The following is a 20,468-nucleotide window of genomic DNA, read 5'->3' as shown; positions in this document are numbered from 1 at the left end:
ACCCCCACTGTAAATAATCCCTCAGCCTTGTTAATAATATTCTCAATAATCCAATTTTGTCTAACCCGCCGTAGTTGTTGCTCCCCCAGTAGTAGTAATACATAGTATGTGCCAATGTGAAAGCAACCCCTCCACCTCTAAACATTCCTTAAAGGGACATAAAAGTGAAGATGGTTCATTTCTCACGAACTAGCCCAGTTTATGTATTTTTTTTTCAGGAACATATAAAAAGTTGGCATTTTCTATTTTATTCATTCATTTGGGAGAAATTATGAAACGATTGCCTTTAAAAACACCAACTTTTAATCAAGAATAGGTAGGGCCACACACCCGTCCCCTTCATGTCTTGGTTGATGATGTCATGGAAGGAAGTTGGGCGCTTCCTTCCGTGACGTAGTCAGGGTTGGATGTTGCGATTCAAGCAGGCTCCACCCGAAAAGTGGGCATCAGTAAATCCACCGTCACTCTGTTCCAAAATACCGTTAAATCACTTCATATGTTTTTTTCAAGGTGAAGAATACACCTATCACAAACATTATTTTTTTAATACAGTCCTTTCAAATAAGTGTCAATGTTGGGTTCGCTTTACTGTCCCTTTAAGTGTGATTATAGTAGTCATAGTAGCCTGGTTTTTGTTTGAATATGAGGCGAGATTTTGGCCTTTGAATCCCCTGTAACATTTTCATTTCGAAAGCCTCTGTGTGAATGTATGTCTGCAGCAGTGCAACTTTCAAGAGGCTCATGACTTCTTTTTGCTTGGCCTTGTTGCTTGTTTTTATTCATCATGCCAGCAATTGCTTGGGGTCTGGACATAACGATAAACTCACTTAGCAGAATGAATTTATCTCCATAGACTCACTTTCCACAAACACATACGTACACTTTCACAATCCACTATGTTCCAGTACAAAAGCTGTACCAAAAACGTTTTGCCTTTTGCAAAGGTAGTAATGCTCAGTTTTGACTCAACCTTTCAAATAGGTAGCCACAGAACATTTGTTGCTGTGTTTGTGGTTTTGTAGTTGTACATTGTTGCCAATGTACATGCAAGGTCAAATGATCAGAAGATCCTCTCTGTATGATTTCTTGAATGTATTTTTAAAATCTCTCTGACAATTGAGTAAGTTTGATGTGTACGTCTGTATATTGGATTTTATTACTGTGCAGGCGTCTCTATTGTTGTGGCTATAGATATGAGTGAATTTAATGACTGTTATAGTGTGAGTTACCAACTCATTAATTTTTACAAGTTAGAATGTGCGAGGGAATATTGGTGTTGTTCCATGTGTGTTGTCTGCCTTGTTATTTGGAGAATTCCAGCTCGTGATTCTATTTATCAATGTGCTCTTGTATTTTCTTGTCTTGACTCTGGCCTGTACGCTTGTACTTTTCTGGCTAGATTTGAATTAATAATTCAGCACTGAGCCTCATGTCTGTCTTGGTGCAGTTAGTTTTTTTTTTTTTTTTGTAGCCAAGAGCCATTACTAGCCTATACTATTATGAACAAGATTAGTTCTGTTATGCAATGCAAATCATAGTGACATCAAATTTGCTTTAAGACAATGTATTGTTAATATTTGTAATATGCTAATGACTAAATCTTGAGCTCAGATTTAGGCCTAATCCCATTCCTTCCTCTTAACCCTAAAATTATGTCTCGCAATTTGTTGGCGAGGGGAAGAAAAAAGGTTAAAAAAAAAAAAAGAGAGAAACATAAATGGTTGTTATAGAGATTGTGCCTTAAAATGAGCTCAAAGAATCTCTTCTCCATAGCCCTCTTATGTCAACCTGCACCTCGGGAAAAGTAAAACAAATGTATTTCAAGTAGTGTAGGAGTATAATCTTAGTCACTTCATTTGTATTTTAAATTAACCTGTGCTTGGAAGGACCGCTAAGACACCAAAATTTAATTGGACTTCCCCAAGTCCCCAAGCAAGCATCAAATTAAGACCAGAGTACAAAATACATTCAATTAGTGTATCCTGTGGCATCCTAGGAGAAGAAGCAGTTGTAATTCACGATCAGTAAAAGCTTAAACAATACGGGTGGATCTGCATTATTGACTTTAAGACTGGACGTATACCGCAGGTCCCAGTGCCCAACTGATTTGATGCCAATTCCTGGCTCTTGACATGTTCATTTTAAGTGATACTTATCCAATTTACACCTAAAATCTCGCTTTTACTCGTTTTGATGTAATGTGACTTTCTGGTTTGGTCATGGACCCCAATATTTTTTCAGTCATAAATACATTTTCAAGTAGTATTTTAAATTGATGATAGAAGGACCTCACGCAGCTAAATGACTGGCGCGTAAACCTTAGCACGAGTGATCTGATGAATTTCTGTGACCTATTTAAAGCCGTTTGATAAGAAGTCGGCTGTTTGATCTTTATGACTGCTTTTTTAGTGTTACGGAGAGCTAGGATTGTTTTTGATTCGGAAATGGGGAGGTTTGTGGAAGCACCTCATCCACACAAGTCAAAGAGTGTGGCTGGACACAGTAATCAGAAATAAGTGGCTGCTTTATTTATTCTCTCTTCCATCCAATTCACATAGCATCAAAACAACTTACTCAGTCCGTCTGATACTGCCATCTGTGTATTGCTTCTCTTATAATAAAATCTCATTGACAGTTTATATCTGATCTGTGGGTCACAGTGGCATAGAAAATACATGAAGTATCCTATTTTTATGGACATTTCAAAGAGGCCTGATTCCTATCTGAGAATATATGACTCCATTTTTCTTTCTCTCTACGCTGTCAAGACAGTGGAATTGTCACCTGAACCATGTGGTGTAGATTCAACCTATTAGGTTTTTTTTTTTTTTATTGAAGTGTAAACCTTTTTATTCCATGGTATCCTCAAATGAAGGATATGATGGCCTAATGAAAGCCTATATATAGCACTACCAGTGCATTGTCAGAAAAGCTTTTTCTTCCAGGTTATTTTCCTATTTTTCCTCCTATTTTATTCATCCCTCATACCACAAAGGTGATCACTCCCACCATCTCCTCCTAGGTGATTTGTCTTCTTACTATCTCATTGTTCCTGCCCTCCTTTGATTTTCTCTTCCGTGGTTTTCTCTTTCTCATCACACCGTGTCCCCTCACCCTCCCACACCCCGTGTCCTCAACTGTTTCTTGCCGTAACATCTCTGCTTTTCTTCTTCTTCTTCTCCATCATTTTCACCATCCCTTCTCTATTCCGCATCAATGTCCCTGTCTGTGTCAGTCCCTCGCTCCCTTTCCCCTTGTCTTGTGGAAGTTGAGCCCTTTGTGGGGATGCACCGTCGGAGAACTCTCCCCTTCTGCCTCTGCTGTTCCCCTGAAGGTAACGTAACCTCGCCGCCTCTGCTTGTCGGGTGTGGCAGGTTACCATGGTAACCACAGGGGTTCTCCAGAACTGGCTTGTATACTTGAACCCTCCCTCATCTTCTTGCCCTTTTCTACCTCTTTTTGTTATACCAGCTCAGTACTGAGCTGGAAACCAGTCTGCTGTGGTTTTGTTTTGAACCAAGTGCATGTTTTGTTTGCAAATACAACAAGTTGTATCTTAGTGACTCCCATTGAACATTTAGAGATAATTAACGAATTCACAATAACGCCAGCTTGTAGCTCCCGAAAAGGTTTATGATTCAGGAGTGTGAACCTTGCATGGTGTGAACTTGTATTATAAATATTAAAGGCCTGCACAAAGCAAGTTTTAAAAATTAATGAATCATCTGGTTTGTTCTTGTAGCTACCACCTGCCAATGGAGTTTTTTTTCCCCTGGGTTTCAATTTCTGCAGTGTATGAAGACGCAAGCGTTTGTTTTTGCGTGTGATCTGATTGATTTATGCTTTACGTTTATGTTCCATGAGGGCTCGCCTGTGTTTGGAACCTTGGGTTGAGGGCTGGTGGTGGTGGGGATGGTGGAAAGAAATTCATTGAGAACTCATAATGAGAAGGTCTTAAAAAAAGAGGAAGCCTTTTGTCGTTAGTTATCCCGTCTTTAGCTACTGTCCCCACAACACGCGCACACACTTTTTCATTTGGTTGAAGTACTGTATACCTGCAATGTATGCTGTATTTCAGCATAACTTCTTGGATTGACTAGCTGTTGTATAGCAGCAGTTACTTCTTGACATGCTATGGAGAAAGTCTGAAGCTCTGCAAAGTACACTTGGCATGCTTCTTTCTCTCCAGACATAATGCACTGTGATTCCAGCCAGCAGAGACATCTTGCTTACATTTTTTTGATTCATTTGAAACAAAAAATGCAACACAATCATTTTATTAATGGTGAGATGAGCATTGATATCAATGTGCCAAAAAAAAAGATTTTTTTTTTTAACTGTTAAAACCAGATGTAATAGCAATTTGAAAGCTAATTAATTGCACATCTCTAAAGAATTTTGATATATTTGGCTTAAATATGAGGTTATGGTGAGAAAAGCAATGATGTATGAGTTTTTACCAGTTCAGATTTTTGGTCCTCCCATTTAACCCAGTTCAGATAAATAACATATGACGACGTAACCAGAAAATCACATTTGCATTGCATATCGTCAAATCCAAATCAGGTACCAATCATAAGCCGCAGATAAAACTGTTTAATTAGTGGACAACACATAAAGTCAATTTTCTAATTATATTGTATTTTATTTTATTAATTGAATGATTCATCGATAGATTATAAGTTTGAGCCAGACTTTGTTGAAATGCCTCAATACACTCACATAGAAGCAAAGAACAACCTTTGGAAATAGAGCAAAAGCACAGAACTTGAGAGACCAAATTTTTTTGCTGTATTTTGAATCTAAGGACAAATTGTCGGTCCAGGCCCAACTGCTGAAACTGCATGTAAGGTGTATACTAAGGTACAGTCCCTAACACATTTATTAGACTGCGTCATAAGATTGAGAAGAAGCCATCAAACATTCTGTTAAGAGTACTCTTTCACTTTGAGTAAGATCCAAGAATGTGATCATTTTGAACAGCAATGATCATTTCAAACTAAATGGCACCCAGATTTGAGCATAGTCATGCATGACATTCTGCTGTTAAAACAATGTTTTCTCTTCAGGGATGTATGACACTAAGTGTAATGTGCCATCACGATATTAAATATGCTAATTGTAATTTTGGAGATTGATATCTGCAGTCTAAATTCCCATACTGCTCACAAAGCATATTGGAATGACATCTGGTAACTGCTTTGATGTGTTGTCATAATAGCTTCACATAAATTCAATGGAAAGGCCATTTATAGTTCAGAAATCTATTTTCCTTTTAGACTGTTCTGTTTTGATTGGATTTGGATCTTTTCAATTTCTGCTGGTGTGTCATTACATTAGTTTGGCAGGGAAGGATTAATTAATTATTATTTTTTTCTCAACTTTGGTCCAGTGTTTCTGCTACTACACCTACGCACACATCCCACTTTGTACTCTATTAAACTAAGCGGTGACTGAATAATATTTACCCCAAAAGAACATCTACCTACAGTCTGATCTATGTTAAGCAAATGGATCTTGACAACAGATGTTGAATTCCAACTTTCACTGTGTTTGTATGTCTTTGAGAGTTGTTTGTATACACACCTCCCTAAAGTCAGATCCTCCACACCATCTTTATGACTGGGAAGTATGGACATTGATGTCAAGTCCATCCTTCCACCTCACCATCCCTCAACAAGGACATCCCGCCTTGGCTGTGATTGCATTACCCCAGTGTCCATCCATGACTGTCCTTGTGTGTCCTATCTGATGTCTCTCGTCTCTCATGACCATACTATGCCAACTCTTTTCTCCAGGCATGGGAAAGAAGGATGATCCCAAACTAATGCAAGAGTGGTTCAAGCTGGTGCAGGAGAAGAATGCCCTAGTCCGCTATGAATCTGAACTCATGATATTGTAAGTGGTATACTTTCAATCTTATGATGTTAACGTAGACTACTGGTTGTCCTCCATTGTTTACTGTCTTCTTCCTCAACTTTAATAGATTTTATGGCACGTTTCACTCTTTCATGGTGGAATATTGGCACACTATAAACATAAATGATTCAAGTAAATACAGTTGCTGCCAGGAGGAAGTATTGAGCTGCACTGAATTGACCTCATGTGATGCACATTTGATTTTAGATCATTCTGAGAGCACTTACAATCACTGAACCTTAAACTGCCAATGGGTCTAACTTCTTGGTGCACATTCCTCAAATTATAAGTAGAATTTCACGATTTCAACACTGCTTATCCAGTTCAGGGTCGCTGGAGCCTAGCCCAGCTGACATCGGGCGAAAGGCACAAGGTACCATGAACTAGTCGCCAGCCAGTCACAGTATATGTACTGTGAGATGAACAACCAGCCACACCCACATGCACACCGCCACTGAGCGGAAATTGATCCTCCCACACTACCCGCACACGTCAGGCCTATATACGTATATATGCACGGCCTACACCATCAGCGACTTTGGCTGAAAGTTCAAAGCTGCCAAATTAATCAGGGTTGATTGTTTGTTTTTTCTTTTAAGTGCCAGAGAATTGGAGCTCGAGGACCGCCAGAGTCGATTGCAGCAGGAACTTAGGGAGCGAATGGCTGTGGAAGGTGAGTTTATGGCTGTTTGCCCGGTCCTGTAAATCTGAGTGACCCTCTAATGCAATTATATCCACCTTTTTATGAAGTACTATAATTACAAGCACATAAGAAGATATTTTAAGCACGAAAGCATGTTGCGGGTGCACAACAACAATTGTTTGTCTGCCAACCCCAAGAAGAAGTCGTTAACCCGACAAAGAAGTGCGCGCAAAGTGCATGCATGCATGTGGACAGTTAACAAAAGTGCGGTTTGTGCAAATAAATTACCAGTAGCAACACTTGCGGTAAGATCAGATTGTGCACAATTAGCCATTTCCATGTCTCGGCATCACACTCAAGTCACAGTCAGGTAAAACATTAAAATGTCCTTGTCAATGAGTCCGCCTTTATTTAAAGATGACCTAAGACTGTTGGTCAACTATAATGCATGCACTCCAATACAGTGTCAATTTGCTACACTTAACATTGCATGAAGAATTAATGAAGGTTAATGTAACTTTATCAATACTGCTTTGGGGTAGCGTCTTCCGCAAATACACATTTACGGCACTGCAGCAGGAGCTTGGATGTAACATTGCACATTACACTCCATCACAATGCGCTCAAAAACAGCGTACATTCCAATGTGTATTTTCTTTGCAATTGTGTTATATTTTCCTAGATTTTTATCTTGAATGCTTTCGACGCTGATAGTAATTACCAGAAGGGTGCATTTTCAGTTTAATTATTTAATGTATACCAGAAAGACAGGGACAGATTGTGGAAGAAGGTCTAAACCCCACCCACAGGATTCCTACTCTTATACTCTTGGCCACCCACCTGAAAGGGGGCGACTCTTCCTAGCCTGTGTCTTAACTGAAATCAACTAATATGTATGTGCCAAGAGTGTCAAAGAGGACAAGGACAGTGAAAGCAAGAGAAGGGTCACAGCAAGATAGCTCAAGCTACTTAGCTAGTCACATGTGCCAAAGAGGCCTATTCTAACAATTGTACATTTACTTTGTTCTTTTTCAGACCACCTGAAGACTGAGAAGGAACTTGCACAGGAGAAGCACATCTTAAATGAGATGCTCGATGTTGTAGAGCAGCGCGATGCCCTGGTGGCACTTCTGGAGGAGCAGAGGCTTCGAGAGAAAGAGGAAGACAAGGACCTGGAGGCTGTGATGCTCTCAAAAGGCTTCAACCTTAATTGGGTTTAACAAGAGTGAACTAATTGCGCCAACAGGTCCGAGGTTGAAATGACCTGGAGCGTCTCAGACTTCTTTGATCAGCATAGCGCGGCGAACGTAAAAAAAGGCAGTTCGTCGGAATCTGTCACACCTACAGCAATGAATGTGTACAGATTCCCAGCAAACATACTCGCGCACACAGTAGCCTGCGGTGTTTACACACCCTCAGCCCACAGGCAGTTCTAGTTAATCACTTTTCAGGTTTGGACTGTCACCGTGGGTAGAAAGATGGTACTTTAGCAATTATCATTGCAGCCTTGAAATGCTGGCTCTTTTGGAGCATGTTTAAAGACTTCTTGGGTCCGCAATGATCTAAAGGGAATAATGCAGTCTGGTCCTGCTGATGTAAAGGAAACTTAAAGAAATGTGTTTTGTAAATAAGTTGTGTAGATGCAGTAACATTTTACAGCAGATCAAGATCCTCCGCCAAAAAGGAAGGCTTCTGAAGTTGCCTTCCTCCACATTGACTTCTTCCTAATGAACCACAAAGACAAAATAATGTTTCTTCCCTTTTGACATTGTGTTTTGTGGGGCCACACTAAGAGTCCAACAAACACAGTATTTTATTGTATTTATAATCTTTTATCAAACACTTTGCACTCACACTGGTGTCACAATTATTGAGCAGCCATATTCATGTGCCCACCTGCACGCTGACACCAGGCAGGGGAGCTGGATTCGACTGCTGGGGCAACATACGCTCATGTTTCCTCTGCAGAAAACCTCCAGTGACCGTGAGAAACAATGAGAGACCCCCCATCAGCACATGACAAGCTAGGAAGGAATGTACTGGCAAATCTGGTAAACCGTGAGCCTAAGGGCATTGTGCCTTTGAGGCTCCAAGACTCCCCCTCAGCCCTTCACAAATAGATCCTATGAAATCTTAGAGGGAGGGAAACAAATGACTACAATATCATGTTCCTGGCAAACAGGGCTCCCGTTGGAAAAGTAGCCTAATTAGTGAACACTGCCTTCATAACAAATACCTTTTATTTTGTCCCTGACTGCAAGGACACAGAATACACACGTAAGCCCATTTGATAGAAGAGTGTAATGGTTCACCATCCTCATATTGACCTTTTCCCTTGTGTCTGCTTTTTATTGTCCCTGAAATTTGTTTCTGTCCATTCAACCCATCCTATAGAGGGAGTGGGCAGTCGGGGCCGGAGGAAAACTCATAGAAGCAAGGGGGGTACATGTAAACTCTAAAGCCCCAAAGTCGGCGCGCTACGGTTCAACTCTAAAGCCCTGTTCAATCAATAGGGCTCCTTGGTGTTTGGCCTTGGTCCGCCACATCTGTAGCGGTTTATTCGAATTTTCAAGCTCCTTAGACGACTGATCTCTTTTATTTGAGTGATTTTTAATATTAAAGGACCCCGTGGGGTCTGTATACCATCGGATAAAAATGTGGATGGCATTACAGGGTAGTAAGATATTACTATTTTCAACTGTTTTCCTTAGTTCACTTGATTACACATGGTTGTATGACATTTTATTGATTCAGTGGTCTTCATGGCTCGCTTGCAAGCTCTGATTTCTGTAAAATCCAAAGTGTCTCCGTGTGTGCGAGTGTGCGAGTGTGTGTGTGGCGTGCGCATGTGTGGCGTGCGCATGTGTGTGTATCACGCTCTCTTTCTCTCACTCACTCGCACTGTCGCGTGAACAGAGTATCTATCGTCCTAGGCAACTTCCAAAAACGGAATTTAAATTTAATGAAATTTTATTTGAAAACAAAATATATATAGTTTGTCTCGACTTAGAAATATTTCCACTTAGAAATAGCCTTGGAATCTATTGTGTCTGCAAGTTGAGGACTTACCTGTATTTACATCTAGATGCGTTAAACAACTCAGGACAGGGCACCTTTTGTTTAAATCTACACACATTTCAAGTGGGCAAACTAACGGTGAATAACACGGTGGAATGCTGGGTATCATGTCCGCCTCACAGTTCAGAAGTGCATCCTTCCAATGTGGAGTTTGCATGTACGTGAGTTTCCCTCCGGGTGCTCCGGTTTCCTCCCACATCCTAAAGACATGCATGGTAGGCCGATTGATCACTCCAAATTGTTCGTTGGTGTGAATGGTGTACCCTGCGATTAGCTGATGACCACTTCAGGGTGTCCCCTCCCTACTGCCCAAAGATTGCCAGGATAGACTCCAGCATGCCCATAAAGCAGTTCAGAAAATGGATGGATGAATTTGTATTATTTAACATTTGATGGCATAACCCTTACTTGCAATAACTGTGCAACCCATTCATTTCACCAGACTGTTTTCTTCTCGAAATGCTTTTCCAAGTCTTTATTGCATCATCTTAATGTTCTTGTTTGTTTCTTCAGGAGGGGATATACATGCTCCATTGGGCTAAGTTTCTGGTGATTGACATTCTGTTAGTCTCAGACCTTCAAATTGTACATTGTTGTGTTGGCATTGTGTATTGCGTCATTATCTTGTTGCATGATAAAGCTTCTCCCGATTCGATGAATTTCTCTGTAAATTTACAGACAAAATCGTTTTGTAGACTTCACACACCACATATGTATACAGTACACATATATATAACACAAACACTAGTTACAGCACACTGCTTTTCTCTCGTAGTCCAAACTGAGAGTGAATGATTATGAATAGTCCAGGGTTTCCAATCAGCTGGGATAGGATCTAATTTCTCAGAGACCTTGAAAAAGCTAAGAACTGTATACAAAATGAATGAAAGGGTGATTTCAGGGAAGTTATGGTGTTTGTACATTGACTCATATGTCCCTAATAAAATATAAAGTAAAAACACGAGTGTTTCACGTGATCAACAATGAAGGGCCCACCTCTTGATAGGAAATTCACTGTATATCACAGTTAGCTAATGTTTACAAGTATACAACATGTCTTGTTTTTTTGTCTCCTGCAATGATAAATGAGGAGATTCAGCAAGTGGCAATGTTCATACAGTACAACAGATGCCTTGTTCTGTTTTTATTCAATCCTTTAGCGAAGGTTAATGTTTCAGTGGACATTTTTTAAGGGTCTGTAAAACAAAATATTTAATTTGAAGTTCTGGAGCAATGAATATGCTGTGAATATTTTGCATCTAATTGAAAATTTGAAAACATCCATGACAGGTTTGGTCATTGTTTTACAGCACATAGAGTACACATTATATAATATATGTGCAATGAGTTGGCATAAAGTTACACGAGCCTTTGGTGTGTAGATTGTGAGTGTGATGTGTGACATGATTGTACTGATATTTATTAATGTGTGAAAACTGTATTATATGTAAAGAATAATTTTTAAACTGTTCTGTTGGCGCACGACTTATGTAAATGCTTTGTGTAGCTGCTTATGGGTGTTGGATGTATGCTGCAAACAGCAATAAAACAATGCAGTTGTCTTTCTATTTTTTTCTAAATAGTCACTTAACTTGTGGTTTAGACTTTTCAGGAAAACATTCAGACAAATTGACTGCTTGACATTTTTGTGGGCATGTTGCCTTAAGTTTATGGCAATGTGTTACGACACACCCTCTATGAACTCGTTCAAGTTCAAAGGACATACGGTAGGGACTTTTGACAACGTGGAATGGATTTGTCACAAAATACAACTATTCCAAAATGAAATTAATGTTTACAAATGTTGACATGCAAAACATTTTGCATGTAAAATTAAACATGTTTATTTACTAGTTTATTGCTTTGAATATCTAGATTTAAATTAAGAATGTCACCACTGGACAATATTTTTGCATAAAACGAATACAGTGGAGCCTCGGTTTTCGAACACAAACGTTCCAGAAGGCTGTTCGAGACGTGAATCGTTCGAATCCCGAATAATCTTTTCCCATTACAAATAATGGAATAAAAATAATCCGTTTCAACAAATATATAAAAACCCGCCTTTTTTAAGCTTTTTTTTTTTTTCATTTGCGCATTGTTGTCCGATCGCGCAACTGCAGCGGACCGCGGAACGCGCAATCATAGCGCGTCGCCGACCGCGCCACCGCGCTGGTCGCATTATTGTGACAGAGCGGTCGCTGAAATTAAGAAAATATTTGTAAAGTCCTGATGTACTTTCCAAAATTTAAGTGTACATCAGTGCGCAGGGAGCTTAATTGTGTCTGATCGCGCAATTGCAGCGCACCGCCGAACGCGCAACTGTAGCGAGCCGGGGACCGCGCAACTGCTCCGCGCAACTGCTCCGCGCTGGTGACATTATTGCGACAGAGCGGTCGCTCAAATGTAGACAATATTTCTAAAGTCCTGATGTACTTTTCAACATTTAAATGGCCCTCAGTGTGCAGGGAGCTTAATTTGGTCCGATCGCGCAACTGCAGCGCGCCCGGCGCTCACTGTCGCATTGCTTTAGGAGCGTCTTTGTGTTTGAAAACCGAGGCTCCACTGTACTTAATTTCTAGCTATAAACCTGATTGGAGATTTTTTTTCCTTCAAAGAATGGATAGATGGATAAACATTCAATCACAATAGCTCTGACTCAATTTGTAAATTTTAATTATGGATCTTACAATAGCATCTATAAAGGATTTTTATTTATTTATTATTGGTGCGTTTAAGGCGGACCTTGTTATAGATTTCGTCATTTAATAAGGTGTACCTAATTTCGTGTCCGATCGATGGCTATTTTACGAATTGCACTTAGATTGAAAAGTCGGATTTCCTATAAGTTTTCCGGTGCGTGTCATTTTAACTTGACTGGGGAGGGAGTCAAAACTTGCAACCTCTGCACTTATTGAACAGTACAGATATCTCAACATGGATCCTTTGAGCTTCAGGGATTGCGAGGTGAGTTAGGAGAGGAACTTTTGTTGTTTTTGCACGGCTAGACCAAACGGGACGCGTGCAGCCAGGCGTGTGCTTTATGTGACAACCGATTCCGTCAGCTATTTACGGATGAAAAATAAACAGTAGATGCACGTTTTTCTTGCTACGCGTCTGACACATTTACATACCATCATTAGCAGAGTCAGATCTATAAATGATCATTTCAGTGAGGTATTTTCCAGAGACGAACAAAGTTAAACCCTTGGAAATGTTGAGAAACAAGAGTTGAGATTTAGTTTTTAAGTTTTAGTTTTTCATAACGTTTTTAATATTGATAATTTTTCAAAAGTTTGCTGTGATTGGAAAAGTTAGTAAAAACTAAAACAGACAAACAAAATAATCATAAACTTATCATAGAAAAAAATCAAACGAGGCTGTGTTTACAAAAATGTGCAAAATACTCTCCAAGAGCAAATAGTTTGCAGATGGTAGGAAGACAATGGGGTGTGACACTCAAACTTGTTAAAATACATAGTCAGGAATAAATAATTTGTTTACAAAAGGCTCGAGCTGTGCCAAAACATTTAGGTTTTGCCGACAAATAACTCAACTTGAACAATAATGATTGGCAGGGAAAGGACAAAAAGTATCGTCACCATCACTACAGTCCTGTGTTTAAAAGTTACACTTTGGTCCATTTCATTGACTGGAGATGAACTGACGAGGCAATCTCCCCAGGCTTGGAGAGCTGAGGGCCTTCCATTGTCTACAAGCAGTAATGAGGCGTGCAAACTTTATGATGCAATGCTCACTCAGGTAAATAAATGATTTACACAGATAACATTGCACAATGACTGAAGTGAACTCATTTTCACACCTACCCTATCTTCGATAGGCCAAGTGAGAAAATTGCTGAATTGTTTTCATTGTGTTTTATTTGGTTTTTCCTTTAGTATGTGACCTGGCGCAACATTGAAAGTATTGGAGGACTTGAGGGATGCATGACTAAAATCAAGGAGGCTGATCCGTATTTTGGTGACTATGTATTTCAATAAGATATTTCAACGCACATCTCCATCCAATATTTGCTGGGATGCTGGAAGAATTTCAGAAGGGAGAATATGGCTCAATAGGAAAGTTTAATGCTATTGTCAGGGAGGATTTTAACTGTAAGGGGAAAATAAAGAGCTTTAGTTTTTATTTCCCTTTAAAACCTCCAGGGAAACAATTTTGAAGAAGCCATACAACTTGAACTACAGTTGTCCCAGTCTAACTAAATATAAAACAAAGTTTTACGATGTGTATTTTGTTAGGCAAACATTTTTTAAATTACTGTCACATGATCAATAAGAATGCCACTGAAGAAAAATCCATGAGTGTGTGTGTGTGTGCGTGTGTAGTGGTTGAAGACAAAAAAAAAAAACAACCCGGGTATTCATTCACATACGGGCTGCTGCTAGACGTACAGACGTGTCGGTGGTATGAGCATTGAAATGATCAACAAACTAACCTTGGAGATGACAGCCATTTATCGATTTATAGACCTAGCATGGAGAGCAAGGGAATGGGGTGTTCCTGGTATTTTAGAGACCTTAGGTTATGACATCAACAAGTGACCTTGATTGGTACTCATTGTTATAAGGACCCTGAGTCAATTCAAGTTTATTTATATAGCCCTAAATCACAAACAAGTCTCAAAGGGCTTCACATGTAGGGAAATTGAAAACATCCCTTGATCTTAAACCACCAGGAGGGCAAGGAAAAACTAATAAAAAAAAACTACTGGGGGAAAAATGAGAAACCTTGAGAAGAGACCACAGATGGGAGGATCCCCCTTCCAGGATAACCAGGCTGCAATGGATGCAGAGAGGGCACATAGGACACATAATGTAAAACAATCCAAAGAAAAAGTGAATGTGAAATGCTTTGTGTCAAAAATCAGCTAGTCTGGTGTACGCAAATGGGCCAAGTTACTTGTATCGCTGGTGAACACCAATTAAATACTGGGCTGCCTGAACAAACATAATTGTAGCTGTTGAAGGGGGTTGGGGGATCCCCTGGCATTGCTCGCTACATGAACTGACCTGAGGTCATTTATTCTTTAAACTTACATGAGCTGAATGAGCATGCAGACTTGTAAAAGCTTATGAGAACTACATAAATATTAAAATAGTGGTTGACCTCATTACAGTCTTGTTGAAATGTCTCTATGCTTTTTCAGAGCACAGAGCAGTTGAGAATGAAGAACTGTTTTCCATAATGAAAATCTGGATTTTTGTTTTGTTTGCAATGTTGACGTTAATTAATCTAGTAACTGAATATTTCAATATTACAAGAAAGCATGTTTGTGTGAAGGCTAAGAAGAAGAACTTAACACAATACAGAATACAGCAGCAACAGCAAAGTAAGCATTTTGAGAGACCTAGTTTCAATAATAAAGCGACTTCAGTGTGCAGTAGGAAAGTCCAATAATGTGACTGATATAACCCTTGCAGTGATGGGCCATGTGGTGAGCACGTGCTTGGAACTGTTGGGAACAGCAACCTCCCCCCGCCTGGACCAACGTCTGGCCAGCGCTGTGAAGAAAACCGTGGAACTGGCCAACAGTCAAAATCTCACCCCAAGAGAGAGGCTCCACGTCAAGGCCATGGAGTTTGTCTCACATGGGTGAGTTTCAGTCTGGCAGTTCAGGGGGACATAGCAAAAATGTGTTGTGTATGTATGATCTGTGAATTGCTCAGTATTGCTGGTATGTACTTTATATTAGGGTTCACACAGGTAGCCTTAAACACAATGAAATAGAATCGCCAAGGTTGAACCAAGTTCAATATCGACACAGTACTGTCAAAAATTGTTTATCATATTTGCAAACCGGCAGAATAACCAAACAAATGAAACACAGGAGTCTTTTTCTGAAATGGCTTCTGCTGGGGTCTTTCACCTAAACTAGTTGCAATTATGCATGGACTAAAACTGAAATCAATAAAGAATCAATCAGGAATAAATGATCATAATGCGAATATGTCCCAAAACCTTTGTCCACATTATTGAGGTCACTACTGCCCCAAATAAGAGATCAGGTTCACATTTGCAAGAGTGCTTTGCCCTCTTTACTGAATGAACAAGGCCATACAGCATTTGCCTCTCTCCTGGTGGACAGGGACGGTTAAAAATAGAGTTCACGACTCCTATTGTTCATTCATTTGCTCAAATTTGCCTGCATGTGTACACATTTAAAAATTAGAAAATTCTAATAAAGGGGCTTCATGCATATCTGCATGAAATTGCTTGTAAAAAAAACAAAAACAAACTGATATTTGTTACGTGACTCACGAATGGTTCTTCCTGGCAGATGAAATACAACATTAACCCAGGTTAAAGTGACAAAACAATATTAAAGTTCAATTTTCAGCTTTCATCTAATGGGTAAAAGTGCTGCCGAGAGGTGATAGAATTTTAAATACTACATGCAGTTTCTAGTGTGCAGTCTTGCTTTTTGTACCCAGAATAACAAAGTCACTGTATTTGAAGTTGTGGTAATGGTTCTCATACAATACAATATATCGCAAGACATGCTTGGTCACGTGAAAAGGCTTAGCTGATGTTTACCAGTAATTTTCCGGACTATAAGATACTACTTTTTGCTCAAGTTTTGTCGTCCGGTGCGGTGTATCTATGGATTTTTCATAATTTTTGTGATGACTAATACACTTCTACACTCGTAAAAAGGCTGTGGACCGCTGTTGTGCGACACCGCTTTGCTGGGCGGAGGGATATGTGACACGGTCACTGGGGAGAAGAGTGGTGTGTTGATCGCATATCCATCCGCCAGGCAAATAGTGCCATATAATTGACACAAAGAAGAGACAGAAAAAGATCAAGACGGACCTTACTGAAAAAAGGAAGCTTTTATACACAAACCCTCATTATGGTTGACAAAAGAAATGCATATGATGCTACTTTTAAGTTAAAGGCAGCCGATTTGGCTCCTAACGTAGGAACTACAGATGCTCATGCATGTACCGTAAAAAAGCGCCCATTGATGGATGAGTGGATGGATAAGGCAACTGGGATTTATTGTATTTTTTGTGTGTAAAATAAAAGGTTACATATATGTCTCATGTTTCCTGTAGGAATTTCCCCAAAGCCAGTGATGTTTGGGAAGATATCCTGGTTGATCACCCCACAGACTTGCTTGCCCTCAAGTTTGCCCATGATAGTTATTTCTACACTGGAGCCCAAACCCAGATGAGGGATTCAGTTGCTCGAGTGCTGCCCCACTGGAAGCCTCACTTTCCATTAGCCAGGTACGGTTGATTACATGCATTCTAAGATCCATTTACACATTATGCCAAGACAAATAGCATAACCCATCAAGTAGATCTTTAAAGAATGGTAAACTCTAAAGGATTTGAACTCATCATTGGTCATGTTCATAGGTGTTCCAACATTCCAACGTTCTTTTAGAGACATTTCACTGGTCATTTTCTCAGTGCCCAAGCAGCAATTGCATTTATTTGGTGCAGCTGGACTCTTTTGCTGCATTTTCAAAGATAGGTCAATACGGCTAAGGAAGGGTCGGCTCGCTATGCACTCTCAATAATACGTGTATACTCCAAAATTATTCAGAAAACACTGATGAACATTTATTATGTGTTCCCTACAGAGGATGGGGGAAAAGTTGAAAATTCCTGGATAATTTGAATTTATAACCAAAGGTCCCTGGCACCTGCGGGGTACAAGCATAATTCAGGGCGAGCTCTAGCTCTGTCCACCAGTTCAAAGCAAGAACCCTGATGATTTTGATCATTTCCAATTCATGACAGGCGAGGTGGCTAAATCATGGTTACTTCTCCCTGCGGATGTTCCGTCTCAAACAGTCAAACTGTTAAATGTTTCTCTCTTGCTGTTCATCAATGGCGACTTTGTTAAACAAGACAAGTTCATTAATTTTTCTTCCTAGTTCTAGACTCACCAAGTAGAAATGTGAATTTAATAGTTGTTTCTTGGTCACAACATTGCAAGTGTGTCTTGCAGCCTGGGGAAGTCTTACTCATGTCCAGTGGCCACAGGTTCATTTAAACGGGTTTTCTAAAAGAATATGAGAAACTTTTACCTTTTGAGGTAGAAAGAGGAGTTTGACTGTTGAAGGGCAGAGAAAATGAGGTAGCGAAATTTGTATCTACTGCTTTTAACTCAGTGTGACACTGGCCTGTAGTTATTGTGTTTAAACGTAACTTTGTTGTCTCTGATGACGTCCGTCTCTGTTGTGAAAGCAGTATAAGGACAGAGGGTTGCACTGAGCAACAAAAAAACAATGCCTGTTTTTCCAGTAGTGTGGTAAACAACCAAGCAATGTCATAAGATTCTAGTATATGTACCTTCAACCCTTAATTATCACCGGTGTCATATTTACTGCACATATTTACTTAATCAAATAATGTAACCATAAATTGACCTCAATAACATATGTTTTCAGCTATCTGAAAGGACTTTATTCTTTTGGTCTGCTGGAGACGCATTTCTATGACCAAGCCGAGAAAGTAGCGATGGAGGTGAGATGACATTCGTGTTTCTTGTGTGATTTAGCTCATTAGTGATGCAGACTGTCTGTGTTGAGCGTGTAACTTTGATTCACAATTAATTTATGGTTGATGTCCATTAATGAGCCTCTCGTAAAGGCCTCTGGAGTCCCAATTGTCTCTATTGAATCATGCATAGCAAGTTCAGGGAAACATCAAAAGTTGAGCACAGTCTGTTCCATGATGCTGATAGACAAAGAATAAAAATATCCATCTGAAATTATGAAAATCATTAAATGGAAATGGATTCCAGTGTTAAACTGTTTGGACAATTTTAAGTGGTTTTGGATTTGTAATTCTTAATTTTCTCAAAGGTGTAAAACTTGACCACTGTAAATTTAAAGAAACATATAAGAATGGGAATGGTCTTATACAGGGGCTACCAACTTGGTGCCCAGGGGCACCAAGTCGCCCACAAGAACCGCATGAGCACACAGGCCCGTTCTACAAATAGCTCACCAATGATGGGAACTTGCGGTTCCCTAGGAAGATTGTTTTTCTGGTTAATGATTTCAAAATGTCAATACTTGTAGATATTTCTAGAAAACCAAGTGTTGCATGATGATATTTACGTTTTCTACATTGTTAAACCATTGTTGTTAATTGTTGTAAGAAATAATTCATATGAATATGTGTATAAATATATTTATATATTTAATATAATTAAAGGGAATTTAAGCAAATGTATTACAATAATAATAATAACACAATAAGTAATAGTTTTCATAAAAGGCTAGCGCTTTACCTTACATGACTTACCAAGTCTTACTGGTTTAAATGTGAGTCACCTTAAATTTTAAGAATATACCCCGGATATCTTTTAAGCCTTTGGGGTATGTTCTTCATATTCTATTCTCAGATTCTTCTTCTGTCGTCTGAATGTCCCTCTATATGTCTAGTCCTGGTTTTGTAATAAGTGTTGCAAAAAAGCTTTTGAATACGTGTTGCAAAAAAGCTTTTGAAAAAAACTACATGGTTTCATCTTGTGGGACTTTGCAGATAAATTTTACATGGTTTTAATTTTTAACGTTTGACTGTACTTGTAAAGCACAATACATTAGATCATGTCATCTATTCCTCATTAAGGCAAGGCATCTGGATTTCTCAGCCTTTCTTATTTTATTCATGTTTAGGGTCTTGCGCTGGTTCCTGATGACGCGTGGTCCGTCCACTCTGTCGCCCATGTGTATGAGATGAGAGCAGAGGTGGACAAAGGCCTGAAGTTCATGGAAGGTAGAGAGAAAGCCTGGCAGGTATAAACTGACATCCAAGGCAACATGTTCCTTCGATGACTCATTTTTCTAGAAGCTTGTACAGAATCCACTGAATGAATGATCCTTGGGAAATGTTCTCTTCACTGTAAGTGTTGTGCCATTGCAGATATCTGACATGCTGGCCACTCACAACTACTGGCACTGGGCCCTCTACTTCATTGAAAAGGTAAAGATTTAAAGATTACTGTATAATGAGTTTTCTCAGTCAAGCGCAAAGTTGGCTGCCAAATAGTTTTCGGAACTTGTATTTGTGATATGTTTTCTCCGGGGTAATTTGAAGTCCACAGTTGATTATATTGCTAGATTAATTTGTGTTTGCATCTGTGCTATGCAATCTTACCAAGCAAGCATATCTCAAGTCTGACGTTATTTCAATTTGTCTTTGTCACCTCCCTCTCCACAGGGGCAATATGAGGCTGCACTGCAAATATTCGATTCTCAGGTTGGTTATTTCAATTCCATTCTTAAACGGATGTGCTGCCGAGAATGCATACTGATTGCAACATTGGATGATAATTTTGCCCCTCCGGTTTCAAGAGTTAGGTAACCAAGATATTAGAAACACCTCTCAGTGTGAAGCAGTGTAGTGCTCTAGTAATTCATAATTCTATCACTGCAATAATACCTCTCTCATAGTTTCAATCAATACTTTTTCACTGCTCTGACACGGTTTATAATTGGATACACTGCATGTATGAAATATCATAAGATTGTGGGACCTAAGTTATGGCTAGTAGTGATTGTAGCAGTTCACGTCATTTTAGAGTATTTCATTGGAAAATTCAAACTATAGAAGATAAAAATGCCACACTTTTTTAAATCCTGTCACTGAAAGTAACAAGAAAATTTCATGATGTTCATGTTACAATCAGTTTGAAAAGAATAGCAGTTTTTATTGGCTGACATTGTGACATGAAAGACTCCTGCCTTTACGTTTTGCGTCTTTTATCGAATTGCGTATGCTATGGTGCACTTTTCATCTTTGGAAAAAAAAAAAAAAAAAGACAAGTAAAGATGTTTTCTGTT

At 39.3% G+C, this 20,468-nt stretch overlaps 2 protein-coding genes across 8 annotated transcripts in view; both read left to right on the top strand.

The window, feature by feature from the left end:
• The window catches only part of mical3a (microtubule associated monooxygenase, calponin and LIM domain containing 3a), a 61,355-nt gene extending 50,147 nt beyond the window's left edge, over positions 1 to 11,208 (top strand). For all 7 annotated transcript variants that reach the window (XM_085913631.1, XM_085913626.1, XM_085913630.1 and 4 more), the window contains 3 exons: positions 5,799 to 5,898; positions 6,519 to 6,592; positions 7,598 to 11,208. In XM_085913631.1, the coding sequence (XP_085769757.1) occupies positions 5,799 to 5,898; positions 6,519 to 6,592; positions 7,598 to 7,782 (359 nt within the window). In that variant the 3' untranslated portion in view covers positions 7,783 to 11,208. The remainder of the gene's footprint in view (positions 1 to 5,798; positions 5,899 to 6,518; positions 6,593 to 7,597) is intronic.
• A 1,299-nt stretch (positions 11,209 to 12,507) lies between these two features.
• Positions 12,508 to 20,468, top strand: part of ttc38 (tetratricopeptide repeat domain 38) — an 11,528-nt gene continuing 3,567 nt past the window's right edge. Inside the window, exons 1-9 of the mRNA XM_085914713.1 lie at positions 12,508 to 12,607; positions 13,325 to 13,402; positions 13,540 to 13,621; positions 15,082 to 15,253; positions 16,720 to 16,893; positions 18,066 to 18,141; positions 19,302 to 19,421; positions 19,549 to 19,608; positions 19,846 to 19,884. Of these exons, the coding sequence (XP_085770839.1) occupies positions 12,578 to 12,607; positions 13,325 to 13,402; positions 13,540 to 13,621; positions 15,082 to 15,253; positions 16,720 to 16,893; positions 18,066 to 18,141; positions 19,302 to 19,421; positions 19,549 to 19,608; positions 19,846 to 19,884 (831 nt within the window). The 5' untranslated portion in view covers positions 12,508 to 12,577. The remainder of the gene's footprint in view (positions 12,608 to 13,324; positions 13,403 to 13,539; positions 13,622 to 15,081; positions 15,254 to 16,719; positions 16,894 to 18,065; positions 18,142 to 19,301; positions 19,422 to 19,548; positions 19,609 to 19,845; positions 19,885 to 20,468) is intronic.

This window comes from Syngnathus leptorhynchus, chromosome 6 (assembly GCF_054491065.1).
Source record: "Syngnathus leptorhynchus isolate UIUO chromosome 6, UIUO_Slep, whole genome shotgun sequence".
In the NCBI taxonomy this organism is placed as follows: domain Eukaryota; kingdom Metazoa; phylum Chordata; class Actinopteri; order Syngnathiformes; family Syngnathidae; genus Syngnathus; species Syngnathus leptorhynchus.
Note: the sequence above shows the minus strand (reverse complement) of the source record. Positions and strands in the feature narration are given on the sequence as shown.